At 38.6% G+C, this 17401-nt stretch overlaps 2 protein-coding genes across 2 annotated transcripts in view; one reads left to right on the forward strand and one right to left on the reverse strand.

Moving 5' to 3' along the window:
• Positions 1-3354, reverse strand: part of PRKDC (protein kinase, DNA-activated, catalytic subunit) — a 94841-nt gene extending 91487 nt beyond the window's left edge. Inside the window, exons 1-3 of the mRNA XM_081326028.1 lie at positions 3121-3354; positions 1026-1102; positions 693-785 (exon numbers count right to left, since the gene is read on the reverse strand). Of these exons, the coding sequence (XP_081182154.1) occupies positions 693-785; positions 1026-1102; positions 3121-3286 (336 nt within the window). The 5' untranslated portion in view covers positions 3287-3354. The remainder of the gene's footprint in view (positions 1-692; positions 786-1025; positions 1103-3120) is intronic.
• Positions 3355-4134: 780 nt separating this feature from the next.
• On the forward strand, positions 4135-16806 carry MCM4 (minichromosome maintenance complex component 4). The gene is made up of 16 exons (XM_081325338.1): positions 4135-4410; positions 5480-5635; positions 7934-8094; positions 8243-8344; positions 8607-8702; positions 8785-8880; positions 9428-9566; positions 9937-10157; positions 10560-10680; positions 11276-11535; positions 12399-12764; positions 13206-13333; positions 14180-14387; positions 15309-15537; positions 15689-15822; positions 16437-16806. The coding sequence occupies exons 1-16, from the start codon at positions 4317-4319 to the stop codon at positions 16527-16529; spliced, it is 2604 nt and encodes an 867-aa protein (XP_081181464.1). The 5' UTR covers positions 4135-4316; the 3' UTR covers positions 16530-16806.
• The last annotated feature ends 595 nt before the right edge of the window (positions 16807-17401 follow it).

A 17401-nucleotide genomic window follows, 5' to 3' on the forward strand; every position in this document is an offset into this window, starting at 1 on the left:
TTCACATCCCTCAGTTGCATTAATCAAAAGCCAGGTTGTAGCAATGTCTTTTCTGTACATTTTGGGCTAAATTAAATCTTCTCTTTTCAACAATGAAGTGTGTTCATAAAAAGACATCCATTCAGAACATCCCAGTGGTAAAGAGAGAATATGAAATTGATAGAAATCTATTATTCTATCTGGAAGCATTAACAATATTCGAATATTATATTCTAATTATGATAAATACTATTAACATTAAAATAAGATTAGAACAATATCAACAATAGCACAATAGTACAGTTTCTAGTTTGAGACAGGTTACAATTACAGTTGATTGTTCAGACCCAGAAGAACTAGCATGTTACAGATTTTTATATTAAAAGGGCACATTCCGAAGATAAAATTATGAAATTAAGATGAAGTACAAATCATGTTTTCTATTTTTCCAACCTCCATCCAAAATACAATTTTCATACCTAATCTGTTTTGAAGATGTAATGTTTTTCATTTGAGATATTTTAAATATTTCTCATGAAGTACAGGTAAGTATTATCTCGTTTGAGAATTTCAATTGAACAAATAATTTAAGAATTTCATGAAAGCAATTAGCTTTTAAAATTACCATTAGTATTTTAATATTAATTTTACTTTGCTCAGCAAATTTATCTAGTTTGACATAAAAAAACGTAAAATAATTTTCTTTGACTTACCTTTACATCTTGTGCATAAGGCTGAACTTTGAGGCCAATCTTTTCCACAAAGGCAAGAATAAATTTTAATGCTTCTTCTCTGCATTCTCTAAACTAAAATAAAATCATCTTCATTAAGAATATATTCAGACAAAATAAGGCTTAATATCAGCCTTCTGAAATGAACATATAAAACACTGCACTCTCAGATCACTTACTTAACTGCTACACACAGCCTTTGAAAAAGCAATTCAAATAACTTCCAACATAAAATGTACCTAATTAGTCTAGAAATATAACTCAACAAGGCAAGACTATTTAAAAAATAGTTTCATCCCTAGATTTTTAACTTACATCTTGAACACTCAGCGACTTATGAATAAAAGATAGTAGTCCATTTTCTTTACAAAACACCAGTGAAATCTGCAAGGCTGAGGGAAGAATAAATGCAAATTAATATTTTTTAAAATTAAGCAAATACTTGACAGGTAATCCGTGACTTACAATTATTGGTTTAGCAATCATTCAAAGTTACAGTGGCACTGAAAAAAGTGACATGATTGGTCTTCACACTTACAATCGTTGCAGCATCCCTACTATGGTCACATGATAAAAATTGGGTGCTTGGCAACCCCCATGTATATTTATGATGGTTGCAGTGTCCCTGGGTTATATCATTACTCTTTGTTACTGTGGGAAGTCACCCCCCCCCAGAAAAAGGAATGTTTTGGGGAATATTAAAAAGGCAGAATATATTTCTCCAAACGAATAATGGAGATCTTAAAAAAGGCAGGAAACTTCTCCCCCCCCACCAGAAACTCGGCAGAAACCAGGTCTGTAGAAATGCAGATATGATAATCCTTTCAGAAAGGCTGAAGCCAGGAAGCTTGGAGTTTATGGGATTAGAAAAAGATCCCTAGAATCAACAACCCCTCACCCAAAAAACTCCAACACAGGCCATAGTCATCAGCCACAGCCCCAGGGAAGCAGGATATGACCTTTGGGACATAATAGGATTAACCCACCATTAGAATACCAGAAAGGCACACTGAACCTCAGGTCATAGTTCATGCCACAGGAACAGGAAACAACCTCAAAAGCCCAAGAAGGTATAAAGAACCACCACTCCCTGCTACATGTGGTCAGCTTTCCCAGAGTCACACTTCTGTCTGGCTCTGCTCTTCAATAAACTACAACCTTCTTTCTAAAGCAGTCTCCATTTTGTTTATTCCCGGCTTGGACTGGACCCTGATGAAGATTTTTCTTTCAGCATTACTTTCCCAATCAGCTTCCAATAAGCAAAGTCAGTGGGTGATTTGCTGAGCCATGGCAAAAAAGCTTGTAAAATCAGGCACAACTTATTTAATGACTGTCTTGCTTAGCAATGGAAATTCTGGTCCCAATTGTGGTCGTAAGTCAAGGACTACCTGTATTTCCAAATAAAGGGTTTCAGAATGTAACACTATCCCTATGAATGTAACAAAGAATGGCATGTCCAGGAAATACATGACATATTGGAACAAGGATTATGCATTTGGCTTTTTTTCAACATCACAGATGCAGGGGAAAATCTAAAGGCAGTCTAGAAGTTAAGACAATTTCAAATCTTGCTTGGGTTTATTCATCATGTTAAATTAAATAGTGGAGAATCTGCTACCACTGAAATGTGACTAGCCACTCATTTCATTCTCACATTAGACTGAGAAACAGCAAGAGAAGTCAGCAACTTTAAAGAGTTCGAATTCCAGAATTCCCCAGATAGCATTCTAGCTAAGGAATTCTGGGAATTGAAGTCCACAGGTCTTAGAGTTGCTGAGACAGAACACTTTTTTAACTGTTAGGTTACACTGCAGCTCCCTACTATTGCTGCTTCAGAAATCAAATTGTTCCAGCAGCTTTATCGAAAGATACCAAGATTACTATAGCTTTATATATCACTTTGTTGAGAACTTAACCCTGTAAAGCAGTTTAACATAATGTAAATAAACCTCAATTTCATAAATAATACTCCCAAAAAGTGATGTAGTATCTACACGGTAATAGGACGATTTAAGTTCTCCTGCACAACTCATTACTCGGAAGGTTGTAACCAACCAATTGTTCCCTGTTTAGTGCACAGCATTTGCGAATGCAGGCGCTAGCATCTATACTTCTGTCTGCAATTTTGTTTTCCCGTCTGTTTCACCTAATTAACTACAACTGAGTCTGGAAGTAAACATTCTGCTTCCAGAATAGATCACACAGCTGCAACATTACGAAGTAAGGCTCGCTGAATAAGCAACGCATCGAGCTCTTTGCTCTCCGCATGCTCGAGAGTTAGAGAAACGCGTCGCTTGCGTTTACATCCCAAAGCCCCAATTCCACTGCCTCACCACCGAAGTTTGTTTGCTTTTTTAAAGGAATGCATTGCCGAGACGTCAGGTTACGCCTTGATCAATTGTTTACACACCCAGGATGTCGTCTCCACTGCTAACGAGACACGCCTCCGCTAAAGAACGGATTAAGCCGCATCCGTGGAGCGCTGCACTGCCGGGGTCTGAGCTCCGAAGGGTGTCGTGCAGCTGGAAAAGGAAGCCCTGCAACCCACCGCCAGGCGCTGCACCGGAGGGCGCCATGCCGCCCGCCGTACCAGCAGCAGGAACAAGCTCGGGCTCAAGAGGGAAGTGGAGAGGAGTGGACGAAACCAAGCCCACAGCCGGACGGAGGAGGAGGAGGATCAAAAGCGAAATATCCAAGGAATAAACCAACTCTTATCAGGCGCAAGAAAACATCACGGGATTGGCTTTAGCAAGAGGAAGCTGCCTGCATATTAAATTAGATTAAACCATTGCCGCCTGGAATTGGGGGGAGAATCTTGTCTAAGATGACAGGATATTATTCGCTTGGTCCTGTCGAGATGTTGAAATAGGATACAACGTTAGATAAACACCCCCTTTACATTAATTGGATATTCCTTATCTGAATAGTAAAGAGGCTCTTTGAGACATCGAGGTACTAGTTCAGGGATAGGCAACCTCGGCTCTTTTATGACTCATGGACTTCAACTCCCAGAATTCCTGAGCCAGCTATGCTGGCTCAGGAATTCTGGGAGTTGAAGTCCATGAGTCATAAAAGAGCCGAGGTTGCCTACCCCTGTACTAGTTGAACACAGGGGGAACTCAACGTGGAAAAAAAGTACTTGGAAGCATACGGGGCCGTATGGTTTGGTCAGCAGCCCCTTCCACCAAGCCGACAAACGGCTTTTCGTCGTTCTAGCCATCCCACTCAGAAACACCACTTCAAATATTAAACGTGCAAGAGGCAAGCGGGTATTAGCTCCCCCCTTGCCTAGCAGACGGTGGTTTCTCCCGCTTTGCAATTGGCGAGAAAGCCCGCGAAAACGCGCGGTCAGGTGATCCCATTTGGCGCGGTTTCGTTTTGTTTTTTTCCCCCCCTCCCTGCTAAGCCTATTTGGGCAAAACGAACCAAAAGTTCCAGACGTTCGCGGAGGAGCGGGTTGGTTTGCTGAAAGTCCTCGCGGTGGGCTTTGGGCGCAGTTAACAGAGGAGGTCGATGAACCGCACTTGATTATTGGCATTCTCTGTAGTGCGGCGCTCCCCGTTACCTGTAGTTTCCCTTCCTCTTTCCTTTAGGATTCGCCCAGCCATGTCCTCGCCAGCATCGACTCCGAGTCGCCGAGGCAAAAAACGCTCAAGAGGGGAAACCACCCCAACTGGCGGGAACGCCAACGCTCCTACCCGTAAGTTGCTGATCCCCGAGCGCTAAGGGAGAAGATGGCTCTGCTCGCCCTTCGTTTCGCCGAGTCCAAGTGATCGATTGGATGCGATCCCTTGAATCAGGGGTCCTTCAAACCTGGCCCTTTTATGACTTGTGCACTTCAACTCCCAGAATTCCTCAGCCAGCTTTGCTGGCTGAGGAATTCTGGGAGTTGAAGTCCACAAGTCATAAAAGGGCCAAGTTTGAAGACCCCTGCCTTGAATAGTGCAACCCGGCTAATTGATCGGTCCAAGTTCTGTCGCGCAAGGGGGCCGCCGTTGTATCATCCCGAATTGTGCATTTATTTGCAAGCAAGGATCTGCAACTGTCTTGCTTTCGGTTTTTCTGCGGGTGGCTTGCTCATTAGATAGGCTATTAACTATTGAGTCCTACCCTCTGATTGTTTTCGTTCCTGTAGCTTCCTATTACAGGAGCATTTTGGAGATCTCATTGGTAAAATATAGTAACTAAACTGTTTAAAGGTAGAGTAAACGTTTTTATTCAAAATCTCAACCACACTGAGAAGTACCAAGCAGAATGCAGCCTTACCACTTTCCTGTCATTTGAGTATGCTGTTAGATCAGGGGTGTCAAACTCAATTTCATTGAGGGCCGCATCAGCATTGCGGTTGCCCTCAGGGGGCCGGGTGGGTATGGCCTGGGTGGGCGTGGCCTACTGGGTGGGCGTGGCTAGAGTGCATATGGCCTACCGGGTGGGCGTGGCCAGCTCTGCATCGTTCGCATCAAGGGTGCCTATTGGGGCCTGGGCAGGAGTGGGACAGATCTGAGGGTCTCTGGTGGAAGGAGGGTCTCTGGGCCAGGGCCAAGGCAGTGGGGGCCGTTCCCTCACTGTTTCCAGGATGGCTTCGCGGGCCACATGAAACCACTTCGCGGGCCGGATCCAGCCCCCGGGCCTTGTGTTTGACATGTCTGTGTTAGATTAAGGAAGGAAAGTATTTTCACACTCTCTCTGATGCTCTAGAAGTAGTTTCTTGTGCAGATTTTTCTTGAAACTCTAGTTTGAAGTTTTATTTACAGTATTTCTTGCTGCAGCTGCTTCTGAATCCATACGCTCCACTCCGTCACAGCAGAGTCGCCTGGATGACTCTACAGATTTGCAACCAATGCCAACTTCTCCACCAGTTGACATACAAAGCCCAAATGGTCAGGATGCTCTGTTTTCCAGTCCACCACAAATGCAAAACTCAGGTATCTTTAACATCGGATGATAGTGATTGCATTAAACTACTAGGATTTTTAAAGTTGTTATTTGTCAAGTAAATTTGAGATATGTAGTAAATAATTTTCTAACGTAATTTGTTTAACTTTATTTCTAATTGATGTTCTTCTGTCATCAGTAAAAATGGATGAAGAATATTAATACAAATACAGAATACATAGGAAAAGATATACAGTCTTAAATTTGAGGCATCAAATTCATAACACTACAGGTGTTCCTTGTTTCATTCAATGATCCTTCACACTGAATGAGTGATAATTACAACTCGGTCCTTGGAGTTCTGGCTATTGCAATTTCCCTGTTATAGTTATAGTTATAGTTTATTTGATTTATATACCGCCCTTCTCCTTGGTGGGGCTCAGGGCGGTTCACAGGGCATACATAAGAAACACTATACAAAAATTAAAAAGAATTAAATCCATGCCCAATTAAAACAGAAGTACAGATTAAAAACAATTAAAAGCCCATAATCCCCCATCAGGCCAGACCAGCTAATTCGAACAGATGGGTCTTCAGGCCCCGACGGAAAGTTCGAAGGTCTGGTGCCATCCGGAGCTCCACCGGCAATTGATTCCATAAAGCCGGAGCCCCCACAGAGAAGGCCCTCCCCCTGGGGGCCACCAGTCGACATTCCCTGACTGGCGGCACCCTGAGGAGGCCCTCTCTGTGGGAACGCACAGGGCGGAGGGGAGTCGATGCCGGCAGCAGGTGGTCCCTGAGGTAACCCGGACCCATGCCATGTAGGGCCTTAAAGATCGTGACCAACACCTTGAACCTCACCCGAAAGACAACTGGTAACCAATGCAGCTCGCGGAGCAAAGGTGTAACATGGGAGTACCGGGAAACTCCCAAGACAACTCTCGCGGCCGCATTCTGTACCAGTTGGAGCCTCCGAGTGGTCTTCAAGGGAAGCCCCATGTAGAGAGCATTACAGTAGTCAAGGCGAGAGGTCACGAGCGCATGAGTGACTGTACACAGGGCATCCCGGTTCAGATAGGGCCGCAACTGGCGCACCAGGCGAACCTGGGCGAAAGCCCCCCTAGTCACGGCCACTATATGCTCTTCCAAAGTAAGCCGTGAATCTAGAAGGACTCCCAAGTTGCGAGCCCTATCCACGGGGGGTAAGAGCTCACCCCCCATAGAAAGAGATGGAACATTTGGAATGTCCCGGGATGCCGGAATGCACAGCCACTCAGTCTTGTCAGGGTTGAGCTGAAGTCTGTTCCTCCCCATCCAGACCCGAACCGCCTCCAGGCAACGGGACATCACGGCGAGGGCATCACAGGATCACGATTTCTAATGTTCCCTGCTGGCTTCCCACAAAGTCGGTGGGGAAGCTGGCAGGAATTTGGATGTCGGAGTGATGTGAGGTCCTTGTTTAACAACCCACACTATCCTTGCCTAATGATGGTAACCAGAACTGGTCATGTGACACTGCAATTTACGGCTGTGTTGCTTATCGCTGGCAATTGTGGTTGCTGTTCTAAACTGAAGGCTACCTGTATTGGGAAAAATACAGATAGTCCTTGACATACGACCATAATTTAGCCCAAATTTTCTGTTGGTAAGCGAGACATTTGTTAAGTAAATTTTCCCCCATCTTACAATCCTTCTTGCCACACTTGTTAAGTGAATCACTGCATTTTGTTAAGTTAGTAACACAGTTGTTAAGTGAATCTGGCTTTCCCATTAACTTTGCTTGTCAGAAGGTCACAAAAGGGGATCACATGACCACGGGACGCTGCAACAGTCATAAATATGAACCAGTTGCCAAGCATCTGAATTTTGATCACTTGAGTATGGGGATGCTGCAACGGTCATAAATGTGAAAAACTGTCATAAATCACTTCTTTCAGTGCCATTGGAACCTCAAACAGTCACTAAATGAACTGTTGTAAGTTGAGGACTACCTGTAGTCAGTTCAGGGTGCAGTATCATGAGTACATTAGTGATAGTCAATTATATATTCCTACCCCAGATGTGTGTTACAGGGTCTTGGTCTGTAGCTGAAGGAGTCGTGTCTGGATAGGTTGAAACAAACAGAAGTTTCTATTAGGGTTTATTTTTATCTTGCAAGTTTCAATTTTATATAGTTATTTGGCATATGGTTATTGATACCTATTAAGTGTCTGTTGACAGTGGAGGATATAAATCTAATAAAATAGCCTTGTAATTACATGAAGTTTTATATTGGCAGGAAATGACATAAATCATCAAGCTTGTGTTTAAAAGATATAACCTATGTTATAAAACTTTTTCTCTAATAGTTCCCATGGATTTTGATATTAGTTCACCTCTGACCTATGGGACACCTAGTTCTAGAGTGGAAGGAACACCAAGGAGTGGTGCACGAGGGACTCCAATTAGACAACGGGCTGATCTTGGCTCTGTCCGTAAAACCAGGCAGGTGGATCTGCATTCTGATACGGTAGGTTTTTTTCACACATTTCAGAAGGTACACGTGTCAACTCTATGTATATTAAAAAAAGGGTGAACTGAGAGTGGCATTCTCTTGTATAAATAAATGTAAAACTGTATCCTTTTGATTGATATTAATAAGTTCCTGTTTTACTTAGCCTGCACCAGGTGATGCGATGGCAAGTGAACACTCTGTTGGACAAAAACTTGTGATCTGGGGAACAGATGTCAATGTAGCCTCATGTAAAGAAAAGTTCCAGGTAAGTAGTTACACATCATAATTTGATCTGAAATTGTGGTAACAGACTTGGAGTCTAAACATGCAGTATGCATGAAAAGCATTTTGCTGAATGCTTCGGGGTATTTATATTTATTATGCTTTCTTTGATTACATAAAATTGATAGCCCTTGTGGAGACTTGTTTGAGTTGAGGACCATCATCAGGATTTTTTTTATCCTATTGTGATTTTGCTGTATAAGCCCAAGCACTGAAGCTGTATTCTCTTGTTTTCAAATATTCAGAGATTTCTTCAGCGTTTTATTGATCCAACAGCTAAGGAAGAAGAAAACATTGGCTTGGATCTTAATGAACCTTTATACATGCAGAGACTAGAAGAGGTATAATTATAGCATCGTTATTTAACTTAGTCTTGTGTTGGAAGATTTACCAGCTAATTTTCAATCTTTGTTCACCTTGCAGATAAACTTAATTGGGGAACCATTTCTGAATCTAAATTGTGACCATCTAAAATCATTTGATGAAAATCTTTACAGACAGCTGATTTGCTATCCCCAGGTAATATTCGTTTTTAATGAAGGAATAGTCCTAGCCAAAGGTAATTTTAGACAGTTTGGATTAATTGCTTTAAGTAATTTGGATGTTCATTAATGTGCAGGATAAAAATGTTGCAAAAATTATAAGAGTTCTTGTGATTAGGAATTACACAGTTGCTTATTTTAATGAACAAGCATTTCTTTTGATCTGAAAATTTTATTGAATGGTTTGAGTCTTTGCTTAATAATTATTTATTAAATAATTTAGAGGCTGCCTAAGTCCAGAACAATTTGGGGGGGGGTTGACATTATTTTTAAAAAAAGAAAAAGCCCTATGTGTCCAGAAAAACCACACACTAATATATAGCCACTGCATGAGATATTACACACACACACACACACACACACACACACACACACGTGTTTTAAAACAAATATATCAGTAATGTAGATTCTGAATCTATCCACTATACAATTGGATTGAATGACTGAGTTGCTTTTTAGGGGAAGGGTGTGCTAGTGCTGAAAAATGTCAATATGTACTTTTCATTTGTATCTAACTTGCATAGGAAGTAATCCCAACATTTGATATGGCTGCTAATGAAATTTTCTTTGAGCGTTACCCTGATTCCATACTGGAACATCAAATTCAGGTTAGACCATACAATGCATTAAAGACAAGAAACATGAGAGGTTTGAACCCTGAAGGTAAGTTTTGGTACAAGTTCGATATTTGTGTATTACCATAGAAATTGTTTATAAATGTCTTTAGATGTCAATAGGTTTGTAACCAACTGAATTTTAGTCCATTTTGTCACTATTGTTAATTTTAACAAATGTATTTGCTTCAAGGGGAGAAACACTGTCATTTGGGAAATTATTTCCTAATATATCAGCTTTATTTTGAAATAGAATAGTTTACTTTATATATAAGTGTATAATTGTACAATGAATATTTTGGATGTGGTCTTATTGTATCTATATCCATTTGAGATATGCTTAGAAATGTTAGATGCCATTTTACAGTAACACAATTTTCATTATGATTAACTATTTTTTTAAAAAAAAATAAAATTAGATATTGATCAGCTTATCACAATCAGCGGCATGGTGATCAGAACATCCCAGTTAATTCCGGAAATGCAAGAAGCTTTCTTCAAATGTCAAGTCTGTGGATTCACAACAAGAGTTGAGATTGATCGTGGCAGGATTTCTGAACCATCAGCATGTAAGAATTGTAACACCACACATAGTATGAATTTGATTCACAATCGCTCTCTGTTCTCGGATAAACAAATGGTATGTTGCTCTTATCTTCAATCATAAAAGATTCTGACAATCTTAATTTTCAAAAATCACTATATGTATGTTTCTTGTTAGCCTTCAGCTCCAGGTCTATAGTGACTTGCAAATGTTCATTCCTTGGGCTACATGCTAATTAAACAGTTAACTTATACCATGCTATATTATACCTTCTTTAAAAATCCTTGTTTTAAATGTCTTTTGAAATTACTTTTGACCTAGTCAAAGCTAAATTAATTGACAGTAGACAGCTGCAATCTCAGTTTATCGTATCTTCTAAGAACTATACAGCCTAGGAAAACACCTTCCTTTTTGCTCTTGATAGTTTTCTTGAAGAAGAACATTTTGAGATTATCTAATATAATAGAAATATATATTTTTGCACTGGTTTTCTGTCAGATCAAACTACAGGAGTCTCCAGAAGATATGCCAGCTGGTCAGACACCATACACTGTTATCCTTTTTGCTCACAATGATTTAGTGGATAAAGTTCAGCCTGGGGACAGAGTTAATATTACTGGTAAGGAAAAAAGATTGATAGTATTTTACTTTTTATAATCCTGGGATGGGTGACCACAAAAATGCACTGAGAAGAGCAGGGCATGGGCGTGATATGCTACAAGGTTTTGGGAATGAAAAGGGGGCTACACCCTCCAGGATATCTGGACTTTGTTTTATCTGAAACATTCCCTGGTTTCCTTTTGCTGAAACTGGCATCTTCAAAAGTTCTGCAGATCCTCCAAAACACAATGACTTGTTCCAAAACAATTTATCTGTTTTGGGTACAACATAATTATTTCACGAATCCAAGAATGATGGAGTTCATTTTGTATGTGTTATCTTTATTGCTCAACAAAATAATTTCCCATGTTGATTGCTTATTATAACATATTTTTACTGAAGGTAAGACATAACCACTGAGGTGGATCTATCTCTTTGTTGTATATTACTTAAAAAATATTTCCAACATATAATTGTATTATGTAGGAGCATTACTAGTATCCAGTTGTGAACTCCATAATCTAGCCAAAGTAGACAGCTATTGGATTAACATTTTAAGAAAACTGTATATATAATATATATGGTAAACCTAATACTATTTTATTTTTGGTCAGGAATCTATAGAGCAGTTCCTGTTCGTGTCATCCCAAGAATGAGCAGTGTAAGGTCTGTCTATAAGACTCACATTGATGTTATTCATTACTGCAAAACTGATTCAAAACGTCTCCATGGACTTGAAGAAGGAACAGAACAGAAAATGTTTACAGAAGAACGTGAAAAAATGCTTCAAGTGCTTTCTCAAAAACCAGATATTTATGACAGACTTTCTTCAGCTCTTGCTCCAAGCATATATGAGCACGAAGACATTAAAAAGGTAAGGAAAACTTAAAATTATATTTGAGCAGCTGAACCAGATGCTATGTTGATGAAATGCATGAAATACTTTGCACACCGCTTGGAACAAGTATTCTAATAAATTATGGTCAAATTATGAAAAATTAATAAAATCCAGCAATGAGTAAAGTGGCTTTATATTATGTAAGGCATGGGGTTTAAAACCTGAAACACTGATAATTAGGCACAAGTATAGGAAGTGAACTTCACTTAAGGAATTTAGATAGCATTTTCTTATAATGATAGTAGAGAACTTTTAGTTTAGTGGTTTACTACAGGTGAAAATCCGTTATACTGATGGCTCAGTATAAATGAATGAGGCAATTCATTTTGGGAGTATATAAAATAAGATACTTCATAATTTGAAACCAAACAATATAAAATACTTAACTTGGATAGCTAATGTCTATTTCAAAAGTAAGAACACTGCCTAGGGGAAATTGTTGTATCTTGTCAGAGGTTTTTAATACTACCTTAAATTGCCCCTTAAATTTTTAAAACATGCATCAATTAATTTAATTAAGATTTATAGTTTGGAGGTTTAGTCTGATTTTGGATGTGTTTTTAAAAGGCTAACAAATGATATAACAAGATATGTCTCTAAGCAGAGTGCAAGGAGGTTTTCTGAGAAGTAATACCTGTTCTATGGAAAAGATGCATATGACCAGACATATCCATGAGATTATATCACTTAGATGTTCTAAGAAAATATTCCGTACATATTAATCAGATAACTAATTATTATCTGAATTTGAAATTTCAAAATCACATGATTCATTTTGTTAATAAAATGATTAAATCTTTAAAGAGCGGGGGAGTTTTGACCTTGAAATTGTTTTGCAGGGCATTCTTCTTCAGCTATTTGGAGGTTCAAGAAAAGATTTCAGTCACACTGGCAGAGGTAATTTCCGGGCTGAGATTAATATTCTGCTTTGTGGAGATCCTGGCACCAGCAAGTCACAGTTGCTTCAGTATGTTTATAACCTGGTTCCAAGAGGACAGTATACATCTGGAAAAGGCTCTAGTGCTGTTGGTCTTACAGCATATGTAATGAAGGATCCTGAAACAAGACAATTAGTTCTACAGACTGGAGCTTTGGTCCTCAGTGACAATGGGATTTGCTGTATTGATGAGTTTGACAAAATGAATGAAAGTACAAGATCAGTGCTTCATGAAGTTATGGAGCAACAAACACTGTCTATTGCCAAGGTAAGCTTAATAAAATCTGCATTTTAAAATTTTGGTAAATTCTATTCCCTCTATATCTGGCCTCCAGGTGTGAGTGCAGATACCTCTATACCCAAATGGAATCATTCATGCAAAATAGGATAGGACAAATAAGCAGGCATGACAGTCCAAGAGAAAAAAAAATTTCAAATAGTATAAAGGGGGGAAAACCGAAATGCTTGAGTTTATGGGAATAATAAGAAAAAGAGGATGTCCTAAGAAAGGTCTATTGACCAGAGAAAGAGTTAATACTTGCATTTCCCACTAACATAGTTTATGGTCTTATTCACACAGAACAGTTGAGAAATGGTTCACTTACAGAGTTTTTATAAAAGAGTAAAACATAAGAAATTCATTGCTGCACTTTCATGTAAATGAGATCCAGAATTTTAAGAGAATCTCACATTTTTTTCTTCCTAACAGGCTGGAATTATTTGCCAGCTAAATGCTCGTACTTCCATTTTGGCAGCTGCTAACCCAATAGAATCCCAGTGGAATCCAAAGAAAACTACAATTGAAAATATCCAGCTTCCCCACACATTGTTATCTAGGTATGCTCTGAAATATATGCACTATCATTGCTAGTAGTTATTTTTGCATAACATTACTCTTTTGTTCTTTGCAGAGTTTTTCACCAACTCCCTTCTAGGGCTGTACAATGCTTTGGATTTAAAGGCAAAACAGTATATTGAAGTGTAAGGAATGAGTATTCACAGAGCACTTGTTTGTAACTCTTCAGAAGTACTGTATCTTCTGGGATTGTGTGACTGCTTACCCAACAAGAGGAAGATTCCAGTGTTAAATGTTCAGGTGAAGGGAAGCTGTTTCACAGACCCTTCTATATTGCTTTCTTGGTATACTCCAGAAGGAGGCAGTTTGTTCTGAAGCTTGCAATATTCAAATCTGAAGTGGGCAAGAACACTTCAGATCTGGCATGGGTGCACTTTCATTAACCGCAGGTGCTCCTTAAAAGAAGCCATGGCTTTTCCTGGAACTGCATAGGCAGAGGAAAATTTAAATATTTAAGGAGGCAGCAATAGGGATACATGCCACTAGAAGACCTAAGATTTGTAGCTTATGGTCATATAGTCCATTCTCAAAGAAGCTTATTGTGTGACTGTCTCAACCCAACCTGCCTCAACAGCGAGCGGAATGTGGGGAAAAATAGGAAGGCACACAGACACTCTGTATGTCCTCTTCTGTGTGAAAGGCAGGACAGAAATCAAATAAATATGCCATACATAAAAAACAAAATTCTAACTTAGATTTTACTGGATGAACTTCACACATTCCAGAATGTAATAAAATTAATGTTTTTGTAACGAGTTACTGTCATTTTTCAAGAAGCAGTCCTATTAATGATGGAAAAATCATTCATATTGTTTTATTCCACATAGATTTGATCTCATTTTCCTTATGTTGGATCCTCGTGATGAAGCATATGATAGACGTTTAGCTCATCATTTGGTTTCATTATACTACCAAACTGAAGAACAGGTTGAAGAGGAATACATGGATATGGCAGTACTTAGAGACTATATAGCTTATGCTCGTACTTACATCAATCCCAAATTGAGTGAAGAAGCAAGTCAAGCTCTCATTGAGGTACAAGCAGGCTAAAACATTTTTTAACTTTCGCACAGCATACTCTTTAATTACCCATCTGATTTTGAAGTCTAATAGTCATTTAAAGCTCTAGTGGGAAATCTAATTAATTGCAAGGGACTCTAAATTAACAAGTATATAAAAAGGGTATTTTATTTGAAAAGCATGGCCTAAAATATGGTTACATGAGAATAGGGGAACTTGCTCTGGATTAAATCCATTTGGACGGAGTACCTTTGTATAAATAGATGATCCCACAGGGAAAATTGAGGCACTCTCCAGAACATTGTGCTGCAGACAGCAGGAGCACCTCTTAAGTGTTGGTAGGTATAGATCCTCAGAAATGAATGTATTGAATAGGCAAATAAACATGATTTGGAACTGATTGGAGTCTCATGTCAGTGTTAAATTTAAAATAGAATTTCATGCATTAATTTAAGGCTACTTAGTTGAATATGTGAAGTTAGGTATTGTTTGAAGAACTCTGCCCTAAACATATTAACTCGTTAGTTGCACAAATGAATGCCCAAGGATTTTGTTGCAGGGAAATGGGTGGGAGGGTGGGTGGTCACTTTCTGCTGTAAACTTATGAGTGGATGTGATAAGGATGAGCTAATTAAGGGAATTGCTTGCCTACATAGGTCCAGTTGCATGTTCAACTAAATTAAGTAATATACATTACATATATCCCTTACATAAATATTTAAAGGGGAGATAAATCATTGATCCCATAAATATTGAAAATTATATGAATACTGTCACCCTATCCCCAGTGACTGAGGGTAAACAATTTAGCCATTGGATTAAATAGTAGAACTGGTGTTTTTAATATTTGTAATCTTTTTCTCAGTTATGTCTCCTCTAAAATGTTTAATCCGTATATATAATATATACAAACAATATTACAATCTTCTCTACTAGGCATATGTGGATATGAGAAAAGTTGGAAGTGGTAAAGGGATGGTTTCAGCATATCCTCGGCAGCTAGAATCATTGATTCGTTTGGCTGAAGCTCACGCTAAAGTGCGTTTTTCTGCAAAGGTGGAAACAATAGATGTAGAAGAAGCAAAACGTCTTCATCGTGAGGCATTAAAACAGTCTGCCACTGATCCAAGGACTGGAATTGTGGACATATCTATTCTTACAACAGGTCTTCATATTATAATAATACATGTTTTGTATAAATATTTCCACATGATGATAAAACTAAAAATACTTGATGCCATAATCTGGAATTTTTTTTAAGATATTAGAATGTAGAATCCTCTTCCTATGATTTACTCCTGTTTTTGCTCTTAAAGGGATGAGTGCCACTGCCCGTAAGCGCAAAGAAGAATTGGCTCAAGCTTTGAAGAAACTTATTCAGTCCAAGGGTAAAACACCAGCTCTAAAATATCAACAACTCTTTGATGATCTTCGTGCGCAATCTGAAACAGTAAGTTTGAAACAAGCTTAAGAATTTGTGTATTTTATCTCAAGCCAACAAAGCACTTCTATTTATTTTTCAATGTTTTGTCTTCACTTTTATTATTTATTTCATAGCTACTGAAAAGCCGTAACTACTAATCAAATAAAATATTATATCTTATCCTGCTATAAGAATTTATTTGCATTTTTCATAGGCAGCCAGAAAATGCAAAAGACAATGTGTATGTTTTAGAGAACAATGTTGATCTGGTTGAGGCCATTTTGTCATTGCATAAATTGGAGAACAGTTATTTTAGAATACTTTTTCCAGTCTGGTTCTCTCTGTTGGATTACAATTCCAGCATGGAATGTGATTTAAACATTTGTAGGATAATAGATTGGAGAAGGCTACATTGCCAACACTGATTGTTTTTGAGACTTTTATTAGTGTTTCAGGAAGTATTAAAATAATTGTTTTAGATATCTGAATCTATTATATAATTTCTAGATTATATGTACATTTTGAATTATAGTTGAATCTTGAACGAGTTTAGTGAAGGAAAAAAACTGATGATAAAGTAATGCTGATATTATGCAGGTCAATTAAAATCATATTTGTTCATTTCAATTTTTTTCTTCAAGGCTATCACTAAAGAAATGTTTGAAGAAGCACTTCATGCATTGGCTGATGATGATTTCTTGACTGTAACTGGGAGGACTGTGAGACTACTTTAATTCAAACACCATTTTGCTGTAATTTAAAAATACTGTTTAACAGAGGCTGTCAACATCACTGAACATTAATGCCTAAACTTTAATTTTTAAAAACTTTAAATACTTAAAGCACAGTAGATTTTATCTTCATGAATATACTTCCTTAGCATTTTAACCTGAATAAATTCTATACTTTAAACACCAGGGGTAGTAGACAATTAGAATTCAAAGATTGTTGAAATAATGTTGCAGTCGTTATTACATAAAAATTTTAAATAATGTTACAATAAAAAAATCTCATCACAAACTTCAAGTAGTTGCATCTGTTTGGCTGAAATACAGTGGTTGATTTTTTTTCTTAATAATTTCAGCAAACAATTCAGGTAGAAAACTGGGTCAGTGAATCTTGCCACATCCTTTATGTGTATTGTGGACAAATCTTCATTTTTAACTTAATTTTCCATCTGAATATTTGTAAGCTCACCTCTGCATAATTATTATGGCATGGGCCCGGATTATCTAAGGGAGCACCTGCTGCCAGCGTCAATTTCCCATCGTCCTGTGTGCTCCCACAGGGAGGGCCTCCTCAGGGTACCGCCGGTCAAGGATTGCCGACGGGCGATCCACAGGGGGAGGGCGTTCTCTGTGGGCACGCCTGCCCTATGGAATCAACTGCCAACGGAACTCCGGACTGCCCCCGACCTTCGTTCATTTCGCCGGGACCTAAAAACCTGGCTCTTTGAGCTATCTGGTCTGGACTGAGGGGTTTAATGTTTTTAAATTGTGATTTAATTTTTGTGGCTAGACTTAATTTAATTTATTTTAATTTTATATTGGATTGTTTTTAAATTTTGCCTTGTAAACCGCCCTGAGTCCTTTGGGAATAGGGCGGT

Source organism: Vipera berus, assembly GCF_964194415.1.
Source record: "Vipera berus genome assembly, chromosome: 3".
NCBI lineage: Eukaryota > Metazoa > Chordata > Lepidosauria > Squamata > Viperidae > Vipera > Vipera berus.

Coding starts and splice junctions, on each gene's coding strand:
- MCM4 (XM_081325338.1), top strand. CDS start 4,317: ATGTCCTCGCCAGCATCGACTCCGAGTCGCCGAGGCAAAAAACGCTCA. Junction 4,411..5,479: donor GAACGCCAACGCTCCTACCC/GTAAGTTGCTGA, acceptor TTCTTGCTGCAG/CTGCTTCTGAATCCATACGC. Junction 8,095..8,242: donor TGGATCTGCATTCTGATACG/GTAGGTTTTTTT, acceptor TGTTTTACTTAG/CCTGCACCAGGTGATGCGAT.